The sequence below is a fragment of the Aedes aegypti genome, chromosome 1 (assembly GCF_002204515.2).
Source record: "Aedes aegypti strain LVP_AGWG chromosome 1, AaegL5.0 Primary Assembly, whole genome shotgun sequence".
NCBI classification, from domain to species: domain Eukaryota; kingdom Metazoa; phylum Arthropoda; class Insecta; order Diptera; family Culicidae; genus Aedes; species Aedes aegypti.
Window position 1 is genome coordinate 158,007,340 of NC_035107.1, and position 16,859 is coordinate 158,024,198.

The following is a 16,859-nucleotide window of genomic DNA, read 5'->3' on the forward strand; positions in this document are numbered from 1 at the left end:
ACAGTACACTAGAGCACTTCAAAACAACAAACTAATATAAAAATCAAACAAAATATCTGAAAGGCGTCAAATTTATTGTGTTAGATACAAGCCGGAAGGTGGGTAGAAAAACGATACACACGATCTCTACAGTAGCGCGAGTATTGAGAAATGCTTGATGGTCCGAATTAGAACAGGGTACGCATTGGACCAGGTTCCCCTAATACATGAGGTATATTTTAAAACTATAAAAACATAAAAATCTCAAAAAAGTTTTTGGTAGTTTTGACCGCCCCTAAATATGGAGCCCGACCATTGTTCATTGTAATGGATTTTAACCTTTTACAATTTTACCATTTTACTAATTTATTTTGACATCAATCAAACATCCATAGCAAATATTGATAAAATCACCTAGCAGCCCCAAAACGATCAGATATAAAAAATTGATATACCTTACCGTTAATATGTGAGAGTGAGGATCCAAATGAAAATGTCCGTTTTCATTGCCGTAAACTATGAAATAGCACACCATAGTAGGTGGATCATCCAAATCATCCACTTCGTCTCGGTCAATAGTATCTGGAAGTTGTCTGCGCTCCAACCCAGGCCTGGCATGTTCCGTAAAGTTAACCGATATCTCCTCGACCAGAAACTGTGGCTCATAGTCGTTAACATTACGAACGTAAATTGTGAGGTCCAAGTCGGAACTAAGCGGTGTTGGAATTCCCTGATCATAAGCCTCCACTCGAAGCTCATGAACCTTTTGACGTTCCCGATCCAGAGGTAACTTTAGTGTAATCGATCCAGTATCTTCGTCGATTGAAAACGACCTAAAGCTGCCCAGCGGATCAGGCTTAAATCGATACCTTACTGCAGCATTCGGACCAATGTCGTTATCTCTGGCCATTACTTGAATTATCATGGTACCGACAGTTGCATTCTGTGAAGAAAATTTGAATAAAATATAAATTGCTGTAATCACTGTAATCAAATACCAAAGCTTACCTCTGGAATGCGAATAGTAATATTACTGGAAGGCGATACAAACTCTGGAGCATGATCGTTGAAATCAAGCACACAGATATCGATTTTCTCGTTCACGGTATTAGGTGGACTACCTTCATCCCGTGCCATTATGAGCAATGAATAGTTACCATAGAAGTTATTCAGTGACCGACTGGAAAAAATCTCTGCCACGCCTCTCTCTTTTTGCCGCAGGAAAAATATATCCGAGCCAGCAACGTCGATGATGTCAAATCCAATTAGGCCATTTCCTGTCTTTGGGTCGTCAGCATCCGTAGCTTTCAGAACCAGCAAGGGTTCACGAATGTCGTGGAATTCAGTCACTTGAACGCAACCGTCTGGCACCTGTATGATTGGGGCGTTATCATTCTCATCTAGAACGGAGATGCTGCAAGAATGTAATGTATGAAGTGGTAGTTAACTGGATTCAGAGAAAAACAAGACATAATTGAAATGTGCAGTCAGGAGGATGCTAGAAATAATAAGTGCTATTTTACCACGAAAAATTGAATTTCAATTCAGTTCAACATACAATTATTGTTATTATTTTTATTAGCTTTATTATAGTGACGAGGTCGCCATTAAAAAAACTTACAATATTTGTTTGAAGGCATTACGACTTTCTCCACTAAGATAGCCAAATTGATAGTTGTCCCAAGCCTCGATCACAATCATGTAAGAATCCTGCTTCTCTCTATCTAAGAAGTCGGCAACTACTAATAGACCTGTATCTGGATCTATAGAGAATTTTCCCTGTAAGAAATAAAGTAACACAATAAGCTCATAACGCAGGCATGCCATTCCTTCATAAATGCTTACACTGGCACTGACTCTATCAATCAAATACGTTATTTTTCCGAATGCTCCAGAATCTGGATCAAGGGCCTGTATGGTTGCAATTCTTGTTCCAATCATCGAATTCTCGTACACCGTAAAATTTGTGGTGTCAATTGGAAAGTACGGGTTGTTATCGTTTTCATCTATCACCTGGATAAATACTTCTGCCAATGATGACCTCGGTGGATGTCCCGAATCTATGGCTCTTACGGTGAAATTCAACCATGGAAAAATTTCGTAGTCGATTTTGTTGGAAACAACAATTTCTCCAGTTTCCATATCCAAATGGAGGAGTTCAGTTATTTCTTTAGGCCCTTCTAAGCTATAACGAATGGTCTTGTTTTTGTCCATGTCGTCCGCCACCACACTCATAATCGTTACACCGTGGGGACTGTTTTCGGGGATGGAGCGCTTGTAGAACGAGTTTCTGAATTTGGGATTATTGTCGTTTTCGTCTTCCACCACGATTGTCAACGTGGTCGTTGCTGTTTGTTTCCCAAATTCGGCCGCAATGTCCTCGACGATAAATCCTAATTTGATTATTTCCACCTTCTCTCGGTCGAGCAGTTTTATTACCTGAAAAAAAGCAAAAGGAGCGGTTCTAACTTAACTTAGATGCTTACTTTGAGTTATTCGAGATTAACTCATCAAATGAATTAACTGCCAACGAAATTTGAATTATTGGTCGTTTTCTCTCTGTAAATGACCTCTGAAAATTATAAAATATGACAAAGAGATTTTTGATAGCCAATTTGACAAATAAGGTGCCATTTGATTTAAAAAATCAGTTTGTCTTTTTCTGGTTAAGATACTTCTTCTTCTTCATGGTATTACGTTCTCATTGGGACAGAGCCTGCTTCTCAGCTTGGTGTTCTTATGAGCACTTCCACAGTGATTAACTGAGAGCTTTCTTTGCCAAAGTTGCCATTTTTGCATCCGTATATCGTGAGGCAGGTACGATGATACTCTATGCACAGTGAAGTCAAGGAAATTTCCATTACGAAAAGATCCTGGACCGACCGGGAATCGAACCCAGACACCTTCAGCATGACTTTGCTTTGTAGCCGCGGACTCTACAACCACACGACTAAGGAAGGTCAAGATACATACAGCATAGTATTCTACTTCTTGTTCTTGAGAATGTTCATGGGGTTCGTGGCCGTGTGATTAGGTTCGTCAGGTATTTTTCGCATCGTATCAAGGAGTGGGGGTTTGATTCCCACTTCAATCCGGTAAACTTTTCGTGTGGAATGTTTTCCGACTGTGCAGCTGGGCGTCGCATGCTGGTCCGTTGACTAGTGTGCCGCTTCCTTCAAGGGGCTTAATGTCCATTAGGAGCATTAAAAATGTGTAGTTTCTTTTTTCATGTTTGGCCGATTGTCCGACATTTCCCCGAAAACCATTTCCCCGAATGCAATTACCTCGAATGAAGTTTTCCCGAATGAACTATTTCCCCGAAAACTATTTTCCCGAATGTACCATTTTCCCGAAAAAATCGTAACGTAATTGACATACTGAAAGCTATTCATGATCCTGATGCCAACAAGTATTAAACGTGTTAGCACATGTAAGATTAGACGAAAGTTGATCAATCTATATAAATAAAAATGGAATGGTGTTTGTATGTCACGAAATGGCTTACGAACGGACCAACGGATTTGAATGATTCCTTCTCGGTTCTGTTCTTCAAGGGTTCCGACGTGTTTGTGTGTATAACAATCCCAGGATATTCACCGGGGAAGTTGAAAAAACGAGCGTGAACGAAACTGTCATTTTGCATGGGACGATTAATAGCGTTTTTCAACAGCCTACTTTATGGCAAGACGAAGTTTGCCGGGACAACTAGTTTGTAATAAAATCCATGTGCTTAAAGTAATAGATGTGCAAAATAATGTGCCATTTGCATTTGACATAAAACTTAGATTTTTTTTGTGATAGCCTGATGAAGAAAACGAGCTCATGATAGGCAGTTTCATTGGAAGCGGTATCTTTGGAGTATAGATATCTGGCTCATGAACATTTGGCAGAATGAACAATCGGGATAGTTTTGCCTTCTTAAAATAATAGGCTGTTCTTTTCATTTATACTGTTCCAATATTAAGTAACATTTAGCTGATAACATTTCATTTTGAATTTTCCCTTCTTTTGATAATAGGCTGTTCTCTCACATTGTTTCGTATTATTATTCTAAGATACCTTTTTCGGCTAAACGTCCTCATGCCTTATGTGCACTAGGTTAAACGTAATTTCATTATAATTAGTGGCATTAGCTACAGTGAGCCCATTGATCCTTAGAATCTATTATATCTTGCACTACAAAATTAAACCTTGAGAAAATTCTAAGCCGAATTCCGTTAGGCCGAATGCCGTTAGGCCGAATGCCGTTAGTCCGAAAGGGTCGTTAGGCCAAAAGGTCATTAGGCTGAAAATGGCCGATACGTCTAATAAACCGTAAGGTCGAATGAGTAGTTAACAGGGGTAGGTCAGGACAATTCGCATTACCAAGAAGCCGCGGAATGAATTTTCAGGTCGAATGGATTGTCAGTTGTTAGATCAGGATAATTTGCTTTACCTAGAAGCCCTCACCCAGTAAACACACGATCGTTTATGATAGGATATAAGAGTACAAATGCGCCTCCACATTTGTACTCTTATATCCTATCATATACGTACATCCAGCTTGCAGTCTAATGGCGTATGGACGTATATCTCCTCCACAATTGTACTCTTATGCGCTATCGTATACGAGTTCGTGTTTACTGGGCAATATCCGCTGTGATATATAACTAGAAAGAACAGCCTTTAAATCAAAGAAGGAAAAAACACTGATGAATGTGTTAGCCATTTGAAAAAGTAGTAAATGATAAAATGTTGTTTCGGCCTAACGACCCTTCGGCCTAACGGCATTCAGCCTAACGACCTGCACCCATTATATCTTGCCACTACAAAATTAAACCTTGAGTCTTCCTTCTAAATAATTCTTACAGACAACATGCTTCTTTATTGATTTTCTGACAATCAATATCAGTTTTACAGATAAAAATCTTTCTTATGCCTTGGATAGAAACAATTTTTCCGAAACGTTCCTAAACGGGTCATCTAGTCGAAAACGTCAAATATAGATACACAGAGCATGTTATTAATGAATACTGAAAATGCTAATAATCACAAATTAAATAGGAAAAAATCGCCTATTGGAAAAAAAAGAAATATTTGAGAGTAGATCTAAAGCATTGAAAGTGTTGGATCAAAACATCAAAATCTGTAAGATTCGTTCTTACTACGACATTTCAAGTAATAGCATATAATTACCACAAAAAAGCCGGATTAAAGTTAAAGTTGCTCTGTTAATTTTTATTTATATATTTATTTATAAAGAACAAACTTTAAATAAAAGAAGGGCAAATTTCTGATGAACATCAGTGTAAGTAGCAGCTGCAACAAAATTAACACAGCAAAGTTTCAAAGAACTACCCATGACCACAAAGAACTACCCATGACCATAAAAAGGTGAGACTAGCTTTAAAATTATCAACTATTTTGATGCCATTGATTATTATACCAGTTATGTAAGGAAGAACAACATTTTTTGTGTTTTTATTACGATTTTAAGCACAATAAAACTTGAATACCGAACATAACTCAAAAGAGAATCTTTCGTTTGAAGCAATTATCAAAATTGCAGCATGACTACCCATGACCACAAAGAACTACCATGACCATAAAAAGGTGAGACTAGCTTTAAAATTATCAACTATTTTGATGCCATTGATTATTATACCAGTTATGTAAGGAAGAACAACATTTTTTGTGTTTTTATTACGATTTTAAGCACAATAAAACTTGAATACCGAACATAAACTCAAAAGAGAATCATTCGTTTGAAGCAATTATCAAAATTGCAGCATATATTTCGATAATAATAAAAAAAAAGTCTTTGGAAAAAGCTTTCGGGGAAATAGTACATTCGGGGAAATAGTTCTTTCGGGGAAACGGTTTTCGGGAGAATATGCTTCGGGAAGAAATCATTCGAGGAAATGGTTTCGGGGAAATGTCGGACAATCGTTTGGCCTATTTATACAAATAAGTACCACTTAAATAATAAAGAATAATTGTATCGTTGCATAAAACATTTTAGTATACATTCGGGGAAATAGTTCTTTCGGGGAAACGGTTTTCGGGAGAATATGCTTCGGGAAGAAATCATTCGAGGAAATGGTTTTCGGGGAAATGTCGGACAATCGTTTTGGCCTATTTATACAAATAAGTACCACTTAAATAATAAAGAATAATTGTATCGTTGCATAAAACATTTTAGTATACTTAATCCTAAACAGAAACGAATGGACCACATGAATCACATGTTATCAAAACTCTTTGGGATTTTACTGTTTCAGAGGCAGCTATGATTTTTAAACCACATAAGTCCAGATTTGAACAGGCACGGTAAATGGCTGGGCATGGCGTACCATTGGTACCTCGCGTACCTGCAGGAATGATATAGACCCCTTTGAGTGGTCCTTAGCCTCTTGCCCAGCAACTTCTATCCCTACACCCAAAAGTTGAATCCGTCATTATAGGCGTTTTCTGCGTCTATTGATGGCGGAAAAGTGTTCTTCTGAGCGACATGACGTTTTTGAGCGTCTATTGATAAGCAGATAATCCGGTCATTGAGTCGAGCAGTTTTTACGGTACAAATGGGGAAGTACAACTTGATATGCTTTTTTCACCACGCATACCAACAAGCGGGTTTAGTGCTGTGGTATAGTATTTGGTTCTCACGCTCATGACCATGGATCGATCCTGGTTGATGTCGCATGTGTATTTATTTTTCATGTGCGTGCATCACCAACACATGTATTAAAAAATAAAACTTCCACACATACAGTTGTGTTCAGAATAATAGTAGTAAAGGCCGATTTTCATACAAAATGCTCAACTTTGGCATGCTGTAACTTTGATTCTATACGAGCAATCGACATAAAATTTTGACAGTGAACTACAAATATACTCAAATTTATTATCACAAGAATTGAAAAATTTCACACTACCGACTAAAAAGTTAAGCACCAGGTGAAATCGCTCAAAATAATAGTAGTTTTAATAATTTGAATATCTGCTGTATTTTAATTTTTTGAATTTTTCTTTATTCATCATTTCAACCATTTCCACCCAAGCTATGAATATATAAACAACCCAATTTTTTACAAAATTGTTGCTGAACAAAAATTTGCAAAAGGAAAACTACTATTATTTTGAGCGATTTCACCTGGTGCTCAACTTTTTAGCCGGTAGTGTGAAAATTTTCAATTCTTGTGATAATAAATTTGAGTATATTTGTAGTTTACTGTCCAAATTTCATGTCGATTGCTCATATGGATTCAAAGTTACAGCATGCCAAAATTGAGCATTTTGTATGAAAATCGGCTTTCACTACTATTATTCTGAACACAACTGTATGCCTTTTAAGTGCATGTATTGGAAGTATGGAAATACGCAAAAAAAACCGAAAGGGTGCAAACCAGATTCGAACCATAATCATCGGATCAACTAGCACACTATGTATCTACTGCTCCAAACTTACTACTGAAATGTTGTGTAACCAAAGTCGATGTGGTTTTACGTTTCATATGCATGATTGCTCATGCTATTAATAAACATGTGAACATGTGTTATCCCCATCAAAATAAAGATATACAGTCAAGTCTCCTGTAAAGCGTTAATCATCGTGTGTTGAACAAGTTTAATGTATATTCATAATAATTTATCACCTAGCAGAGTAGCCACATTCTCAATTGTTGAACTTACTTAAGGACTGTTCATTTTATAAAGTGGACACCTTGTGCATGCTATATCTTTATAATATATCAATAGAATCGTAATCGGTTTTCTGTATACAGTATCGTTCGACTATTATATTATTGCACGATGGTGTTATAACAAAAAAAGCCATCAAACAATGTTTAGAATGGTCAAAGATTGGTAGGTCTGGAGCCAAGTATAATAGTTGAGTATACCAAAACACAATTTATTCATAGAAATTCGGATTTTTGGTATGTGAAAAATATTGTTTAAGTTTGAAGAACATCTTTTCTAGGAAGTTTTTGTCGAAACTTCTTTGTTCTTCTTTGTAAGATCTTATATTTCCATATAAGAGGAAAATAATAGTATTACGATGCACAGAAAGCCGATTATGATTTCATTGATAAACTAGCTAACCCAGCGTGGCTAGTCACGTTCCATAAGAATTTTTTTTTTTTTTTGTATGGTATTCAGTTGGAGCTGCCTGACAGCTTAACTTGTCAAGGCTGAACCCTCGGTCTGGCTTTTGCCAAGTTTCCCCTCTACCAGGACCAATACTCGGACGGACTAGGCAATGGCGCCCACATGAACACTGTTTTTATTAGTATTGTGACGTGGTAGTTTTTGAAAAGTACCGATATTCCCTTGCTTCTGAGAAAAGGAAGCATTTTGAAAATCAGCAGCTCCATTAGAATTTGTTTGAAATAGTAGTGTAGAATTTGTTTGAAATAGTAGCGCATTACTAATACTGTCTAGTCGAAATGGTTTTGAATAATTTGTCATTCAAGTGCTATTCTGATTACTATTGTCTTTTACGTAAGATTAGAGTCTTAAATGTCAAGTGTCGTCAAGTCTTAACAAAATTAGGCTATTTAGAAGTAGTTCTAGTTAATTTCATTTTTTGTTGTTAAAAGTATTTATTAGTAATTACGTTCATATATCCTTAAAGAAAAAAGTCGCTTTCCTTGTCTGTTCAACAATTTTTCGAAACTAGCAAGTGTACCCTAATGATCGATCTCAGCGTCAAACTTTCCATAGTCATTCTTATAGTGAATATTGAAGAGTAAAGTTACCTTAGGCTTCTATTAGTCTCCTACAAGATTCACTTTTCGGTGGCAAATGCAATGCTTCACAACGCCTACTTTCTACTTGTAAATTTTGCGAAAATGAAGCTGGAATTAGATTATTTATACCGCTGTTACAAAAGAGGTATTTCTTATTATGGCAATGTAAAAACCATATTAAAATAAGATTGTCGCCACTTATTTCTACTCAGTGAATCTACTAGTCATTTTCCTAAGAGTTCCTAAGTATTCCCTACGTCGTATATGATAACGATGTATCTAGCTAGCTAATAGTAAGAGTGGCTACGGATCATTCTGGTTAGCAAAAGGCAAACTGAACGTCACCAATAGTATTAATGTCCACTTCGAATAGATTAATTATTTGAAATGGGCATCAATTTTATCAATGACGCAGAATGTCCGTTGGATCACATCCGAGATATTATTGCGTCTATGCCATATGAATTATGACGCGGCTTTAAGCAAAAAATGCCAAAATGTGATACCACCACTACAGGTTACGCCTTTGGTTTCCATCATATGGGCTAATGGATTATGCCCTCCCATCGCGGCAAGGTCGCATAACCAAGGGGAGGGAGCGTGGCTAGTCACGTTCCATAAGAATTTTCAAGCAAAAACCTCTTTCAAAGATTAATAATGTTTATGTTCAATTGCAAAATGATAACATGGACAGAGAAATTTCTCTGTTGATAAATATGCCATTGGTGTATGAATAATAAGCTGAGACACGCATGATATTTATGAACGCAAAATCGCCCAAATTTATGCTCTAACCATACTCCATTGTTATAGTGCCGTTATTCTAATCTGAAATAATTACAGCCTTAAATGCTGTTGTGAAATATTTCAAAAGTTCCAGAAGCTTCTATAAATTAGAGAGAAGAATCTGACTGAAAATTCTAGAATATTCTATTGAATCCCGATTAACCAGTGCTACAATTTCTGTATAGATCTTTGTGCTGCGATGGCGATCGTCAAAGATTTAAAACGAATCGAATTGTAATTAGGGGACTATCGACTAATGAATATATCTAGTCATCGAACAGGAATGCTTTGGAAAGCTCTTTTAGGGGACCATTATAGTTACCATAAAAAAATATTTTTATTTTGCCTTCATAAGTCGATATCGAACCATGGAACATCGACTCAAGAAGGTTGTGTGAATAAAAAAAAATAGAATATTCGGCCCACAATCATGTTTATCTTTCCTTTACATATATCTTATTTGTTTTTGAACCTTATATTGAAATGACGAAACCCGTAATGAATCACATTTTCAACTTGCATCGGAATTTAAGTGCGGTCGAACAGCATAAAGTTGGTTTGTTTACATTTTAATTACCGTCCAAGTTCATAAAACCGGAAAACTACAATGATAAAAAGATCGTGACTTTTATACGAATTAGGAAGGACAAAGCTCCGGAAAACTCTAGAACACCCTGTGCAATAGCTGTTATAGTGCTCCACAATTTGCAATAGGGTCCTAAAATGGTTAATGAAATCTTGTTTTCATTTAATAACACGAAAGATCATATTACTGCAACTACTTTAGCAATTCTTATCGCTCAAATAGCGGATATTTTTTTTTTTTTTTTTTTTTTTTTAAATAGACACCGACACGTTAATGCTTCCAGTGGACTTTAGTCCTTTGAAGGAAGCACCACACTAGACAACGGACTAGCATGCAACGCCCAGTGGCACAGTCGGAAAACATTCCTAACGAAAAGTTTTCCGGCCTGCAGCGGGAATCGTAGTATTGTGACGTGGTAGTTTTTGAAAAGTACCGATATTCCCTTGCTTCTGAGAAAAGGAAGCATTTTGAAAATCAGCAGCTCCATTAGAATTTGTTTGAAATAGTAGTGTAGAATTTGTTTGAAATAGTAGCGCATTACTAATACTGTCTAGTCGAAATGGTTTTGAATAATTTGTCATTCAAGTGCTATTCTGATTACTATTGTCTTTTACGTAAGATTAGAGTCTTAAATGTCAAGTGTCGTCAAGTCTTAACAAAATTAGGCTATTTAGAAGTAGTTCTAGTTAATTTCATTTTTTGTTGTTAAAAGTATTTATTAGTAATTACGTTCATATATCCTTAAAGAAAAAAGTCGCTTTCCTTGTCTGTTCAACAATTTTTCGAAACTAGCAAGTGTACCCTAATGATCGATCTCAGCGTCAAACTTTCCATAGTCATTCTTATAGTGAATATTGAAGAGTAAAGTTACCTTAGGCTTCTATTAGTCTCCTACAAGATTCACTTTTCGGTGGCAAATGCAATGCTTCACAACGCCTACTTTCTACTTGTAAATTTTGCGAAAATGAAGCTGGAATTAGATTATTTATACCGCTGTTACAAAAGAGGTATTTCTTATTATGGCAATGTAAAAACCATATTAAAATAAGATTGTCGCCACTTATTTCTACTCAGTGAATCTACTAGTCATTTTCCTAAGAGTTCCTAAGTATTCCCTACGTCGTATATGATAACGATGTATCTAGCTAGCTAATAGTAAGAGTGGCTACGGATCATTCTGGTTAGCAAAAGGCAAACTGAACGTCACCAATAGTATTAATGTCCACTTCGAATAGATTAATTATTTGAAATGGGCATCAATTTTATCAATGACGCAGAATGTCCGTTGGATCACATCCGAGATATTATTGCGTCTATGCCATATGAATTATGACGCGGCTTTAAGCAAAAAATGCCAAAATGTGATACCACCACTACAGGTTACGCCTTTGGTTTCCATCATATGGGCTAATGGATTATGCCCTCCCATCGCGGCAAGGTCGCATAACCAAGGGGAGGGAGCGTGGCTAGTCACGTTCCATAAGAATTTTCAAGCAAAAACCTCTTTCAAAGATTAATAATGTTTATGTTCAATTGCAAAATGATAACATGGACAGAGAAATTTCTCTGTTGATAAATATGCCATTGGTGTATGAATAATAAGCTGAGACACGCATGATATTTATGAACGCAAAATCGCCCAAATTTATGCTCTAACCATACTCCATTGTTATAGTGCCGTTATTCTAATCTGAAATAATTACAGCCTTAAATGCTGTTGTGAAATATTTCAAAAGTTCCAGAAGCTTCTATAAATTAGAGAGAAGAATCTGACTGAAAATTCTAGAATATTCTATTGAATCCCGATTAACCAGTGCTACAATTTCTGTATAGATCTTTGTGCTGCGATGGCGATCGTCAAAGATTTAAAACGAATCGAATTGTAATTAGGGGACTATCGACTAATGAATATATCTAGTCATCGAACAGGAATGCTTTGGAAAGCTCTTTTAGGGGACCATTATAGTTACCATAAAAAAATATTTTTATTTTGCCTTCATAAGTCGATATCGAACCATGGAACATCGACTCAAGAAGGTTGTGTGAATAAAAAAAAATAGAATATTCGGCCCACAATCATGTTTATCTTTCCTTTACATATATCTTATTTGTTTTTGAACCTTATATTGAAATGACGAAACCCGTAATGAATCACATTTTCAACTTGCATCGGAATTTAAGTGCGGTCGAACAGCATAAAGTTGGTTTGTTTACATTTTAATTACCGTCCAAGTTCATAAAACCGGAAAACTACAATGATAAAAAGATCGTGACTTTTATACGAATTAGGAAGGACAAAGCTCCGGAAAACTCTAGAACACCCTGTGCAATAGCTGTTATAGTGCTCCACAATTTGCAATAGGGTCCTAAAATGGTTAATGAAATCTTGTTTTCATTTAATAACACGAAAGATCATATTACTGCAACTACTTTAGCAATTCTTATCGCTCAAATAGCGGATATTTTTTTTTTTTTTTTTTTTTTTTTTAAATAGACACCGACACGTTAATGCTTCCAGTGGACTTTAGTCCTTTGAAGGAAGCACCACACTAGACAACGGACTAGCATGCAACGCCCAGTGGCACAGTCGGAAAACATTCCTAACGAAAAGTTTTCCGGCCTGCAGCGGGAATCGAACCCACACTCCTTAACACGATGCGGCTAAATGCCTGGTGACACTAACCGCACGGCTACGAAGCCCACATATCATATTAAAACTTTAATTTCAATATTGGATCCATAAATGAACCTTGACACTTGAGATCATGTTTGACGTTCGCTTAGTCGACAAAAATATCACAGGGGTTTTAGTTTTAACACTGGGGTTGTTCCTATCTGACATTTTGGAAGGGACACGGAAAACAAAATACACCCAAAATTTGAGTTCAAATCAAGAAGTGTGACAAAATCTATGAAAACATAAAAAAATGTTTTTTGTACCTAAACAAATGAAAAACACTAAAAAATTGAGTAAACATGTGTTTTTGGCCTGAACGTAAGCGTTTGGCACTAAAATTGGGACAGGGCTTTAGGACCCTATTGTAATGTTGTAACATTCAAATGGACTTTTGCAGTGCTCTTAATTTGACTGTTGTTGTGCTCTTAAATTGCTGTTGTATGCTGCTCAATGAAACCTTTCAAAGCGTTACTGACAGACAGAATACTCTGGGATTTTATATACATGATAAAAAAGATATAGCATCCTCTTTATAAAATGAATAGTCTTTAAAACATGAAAACTCTGTGGAATCTTTTGCTGGTGCTATTCAAAGAAAACAAGATCACGGTTCTACTTTCACATTGATAAAAAAATATCGATCCAATGCTGATGAATGCTACCCAGAATGAGCCGATTATAAGAAACCGTGCCCCATATATGGGATTAAATTTTAACCATAGTTTTAGTATAACAGTAAAAGAGTTTTCTATAGATGAATCGATCATTTTGATTCAAGAACAACTTCTGCAAATTGGCTATGAGTTTTTGCAAGCAATTTATTTTAAGAATTATGACACCGATATGTTGATTTTAGAACAGAACGTTCAGTGGGGAGATTGTAGTAAACCGTTTGGAGAAGTCAAGAGAACATATATACTGTTTTTTTTTATCATGAAAAATATGACAACAAAATTTCATTTTTATGCAACGCAATAATCTTTTTTTATCATTTTTAATTTTGACTATCTATGAATTGTGATAGGAATTAGTTGTTCAGGACAAAATTTCATGATGGAGACATTTTCGATAAGAAAGTTTTTCTAAGAACAACTTATGCTGCCCATAAAGGCCCATATTGAAAAAAGTAGGCACTGAGAAAATAATGCTCAAACTTTGAAGTTTTTCTTTCATGAACTAATCTACGATGACGTCACGTTGCAACTTCCAGCGGGAAGAAAACCTTTACTGCGGGCCGTGTTTACAGAAAATGAACGATTTCGCCACACATTCATCCACTTCATGTTCATTCGGTGAACATTCCTTCACTGGATGTTGGTCCGGATGTCATTTTATGTAAACACGGCCCGCATTTAGAGCGGAAAAGAAAAAGAAAATCGACAGTAAAAGAAGACCGTGGATAAGTCCATACAAATGTTTATAATTTTCTATTAGGGGCCGTCCATAAATAACGTAGCATTTTTCACTGATTTTTTACACCCCCCTCCCCTCTCGTACCGTTTCGTCACAAATGCTGATACTTCCCCTTGGAAAATACGTAGCATATCAAGCACCCCCCCCCCCCTCTTCTTCTTCTTCTTGGCATTGACGTCCTCACTGGGACAGAGCCTGCTTCTCAGATTAGTGTTCTTATGAGCACTTCCACAGTTATTAACTGAGAGCTTTCGATGCCAAAGTTGCCATTTTCGCATTCGTATATCGTGTGGCAGGTACGATGATACTCTATGCCCAGGGAAATCCAGAAAATTTCCTTTACGAAAAGATCCTGGACCGACCGGGAATCGAACCCAGACACCTTCAGCATGGCTTTGCCTTTGTAGCCGCGGACTCTAACCACTCGGCTAAGGAAGGCCCCCCTTTATATTTTTTATTAATTTTCCTCAGTGATTGGGTTGAAACAAAAAATTAGAATTCAGAAGTTCAATACAAAATTTGATATTAATTACTGACTAAAATGTAAAGATAATCTAATCTAACAGTATGATATACAGTAGCGCTCGAAAGTAATTTGGAAAACAGTTTCAAATAAACACAGTTCCTGTTACATAATTTTGGTATCTAGTTTCATATAGGCTAAATTGTATTACTTTTGCTGTTGTTACCAAGACAAACAAGTTTACTATAGAAAATGTGAAAAACAAAATTGATTGGATTGATGAAGCTCGTTATTGTTAGTTAGGGTACAATATATTTCTAGTTTATTTTTAGTTAGAACAGAAATTTCGTTATTAGAGGATTGTTTTTTTTTAATTATTCTTTGTTAGGAAATAGATTTCAATGAAAATGAACAATAAAATATATTAATTCGAAATGAATTATTATCCAAATTCAAATCCATTTGGCAATCAGTGGCCAGATATAGAAAAGATTACACTTGATATATTTGGAATGTTTAGAAAATTTTAGCGATTATTATACAAATTATTTATCTCTATTAATATTTGAGCTGAACTTCATTATCTTTCTTCATAATAAAATAAACCTACACAACCTATAATGAAACAGTTAAATAATAAAAAATTATCAAATTATCAAGTTATCAATAAAATTGAATGATTGGGCAATTTCGATATAACTCGAATCTGTTGTCCTCATTAATATTCAGGCTATTCCATCAAGAGCATTGATATATCAAAACAAATCGATGAGTTGATTGAGTGAGATCTCCTGCAACATTGAATGCATAATACACGGTATAAATATCTTGTTTCATGTAATATTTGCCGAAAAGAGTTTATTTTATTGTCTTGAAAACGGCTGACTTTATGACTTGTTAACAAATGAGAAAACAATGTACTCCAAGTAGTTAAAGCATTGATTTTTAATTTATTTATTAAACTTTGATTTTGTTTGTTTATAAATTTATCAATTAAGACACGAATATAATATAATATTTACATAACCATTTAAAGCTTTGAAAAATCTGTTTGATTGCATTTATCAAGAAAATCTAAAATTTCTCAGATTTCTTTTCAATCTTGATGAATGTTTTGAAGCTGAATCATTATTTTATTTATAAGTCAAACAAAACAGAGGACAGAGCCTGCATCTCAGCTTGCATCTCAGTGTTCTTATGAGCACTTCCACAGTTATTAACTGAGAGCTTACTGTGCCAATGACCATTTTTGCTTGCGTATATCGTGTGGCAGGCACGAAGATACTCTATGCTCTGGGAAGTCGAGAAAATTTCCAACCCGAAAAGATCCTCGACCAGTGGGATTCGAACCCACGACCCTCAGCTTGGTCTTGCTGAATAGCTGCGCGTTTACCGCTACGGCTATATGGGCCCCGTAAAGATCCCCTCCCCCCTAAATAGCTACGTAATTTATGGACGACCCCTTACATTTCTTCCTGACATATTTAACACAACCGCATACCTAACTAATTTTGCTTCTAATGATCAGCAAAATATAATAAACTTGAACACAATTCACGTTTTGCAGCTGAAGTTTAAATTAAAAGTTCATATGGAGACTGGTATGCCTTTATTTTTCAATATGGGACTGCACCAACTTCGTATTTTCCAATACATTTTCAAACAATGTGTGTTTATTTCAGATATATAATGCAGATTAATATAAGTTTTATTGCACTCATTCGATAACTGTCAAGCAATGATACATAGTTTTGACATCATGAATGCTCTAAAGCATGACTTTAAATCGACAATATGTTGAGCATTATTATTATAAGTAAATATAGAGTTGATCTGGTGGTAGGTCATTTGGCATAATAATCATTTGACATAAAGTCGTTTGGCATAATGAGTCTGAAACCAAGGACGTCTCAAGTTTTTTACGTTTTTATTGAATCCCTCTGACGACATCAGGCTTATTTTAGACTTTAGAGTCAGTTGATTTAAAGAAGGCACTTAATGCAACAATGATATGCTCTTGAAAAAAATTAAAAACATATTGGGAAAGTTATTGCCAAAACTATTTCATTACTTATTCAGAAATCCTTTCTTTCAAATATTTATTCTTCTTTGGGCTCATTCGCTAATTTCACACAACGCTTGAGGGGGTGGGTGGGTTCAGTAAGTTGTTACAGGTCATACAAAAATTTTATAATATTCATAAAAAAAGCTTTACGAGGGGGTGGG

General features: G+C 35.7%; 1 protein-coding gene across 2 annotated transcripts in view; it reads right to left on the bottom strand.

The window, feature by feature from the left end:
* The window catches only part of LOC5568531 (cadherin-23), a 94,263-nt gene that overhangs the window by 40,062 nt on the left and 37,342 nt on the right, over window positions 1-16,859 (bottom strand). For both annotated transcript variants that reach the window (XM_021852100.1, XM_021852096.1), the window contains exons 5-8: window positions 1,825-2,418; window positions 1,601-1,758; window positions 988-1,393; window positions 440-922 (exon numbers count right to left, since the gene is read on the bottom strand). In XM_021852100.1, coding sequence (XP_021707792.1) covers window positions 440-922; window positions 988-1,393; window positions 1,601-1,758; window positions 1,825-2,418 — 1,641 coding nt within the window. The remainder of the gene's footprint in view (window positions 1-439; window positions 923-987; window positions 1,394-1,600; window positions 1,759-1,824; window positions 2,419-16,859) is intronic.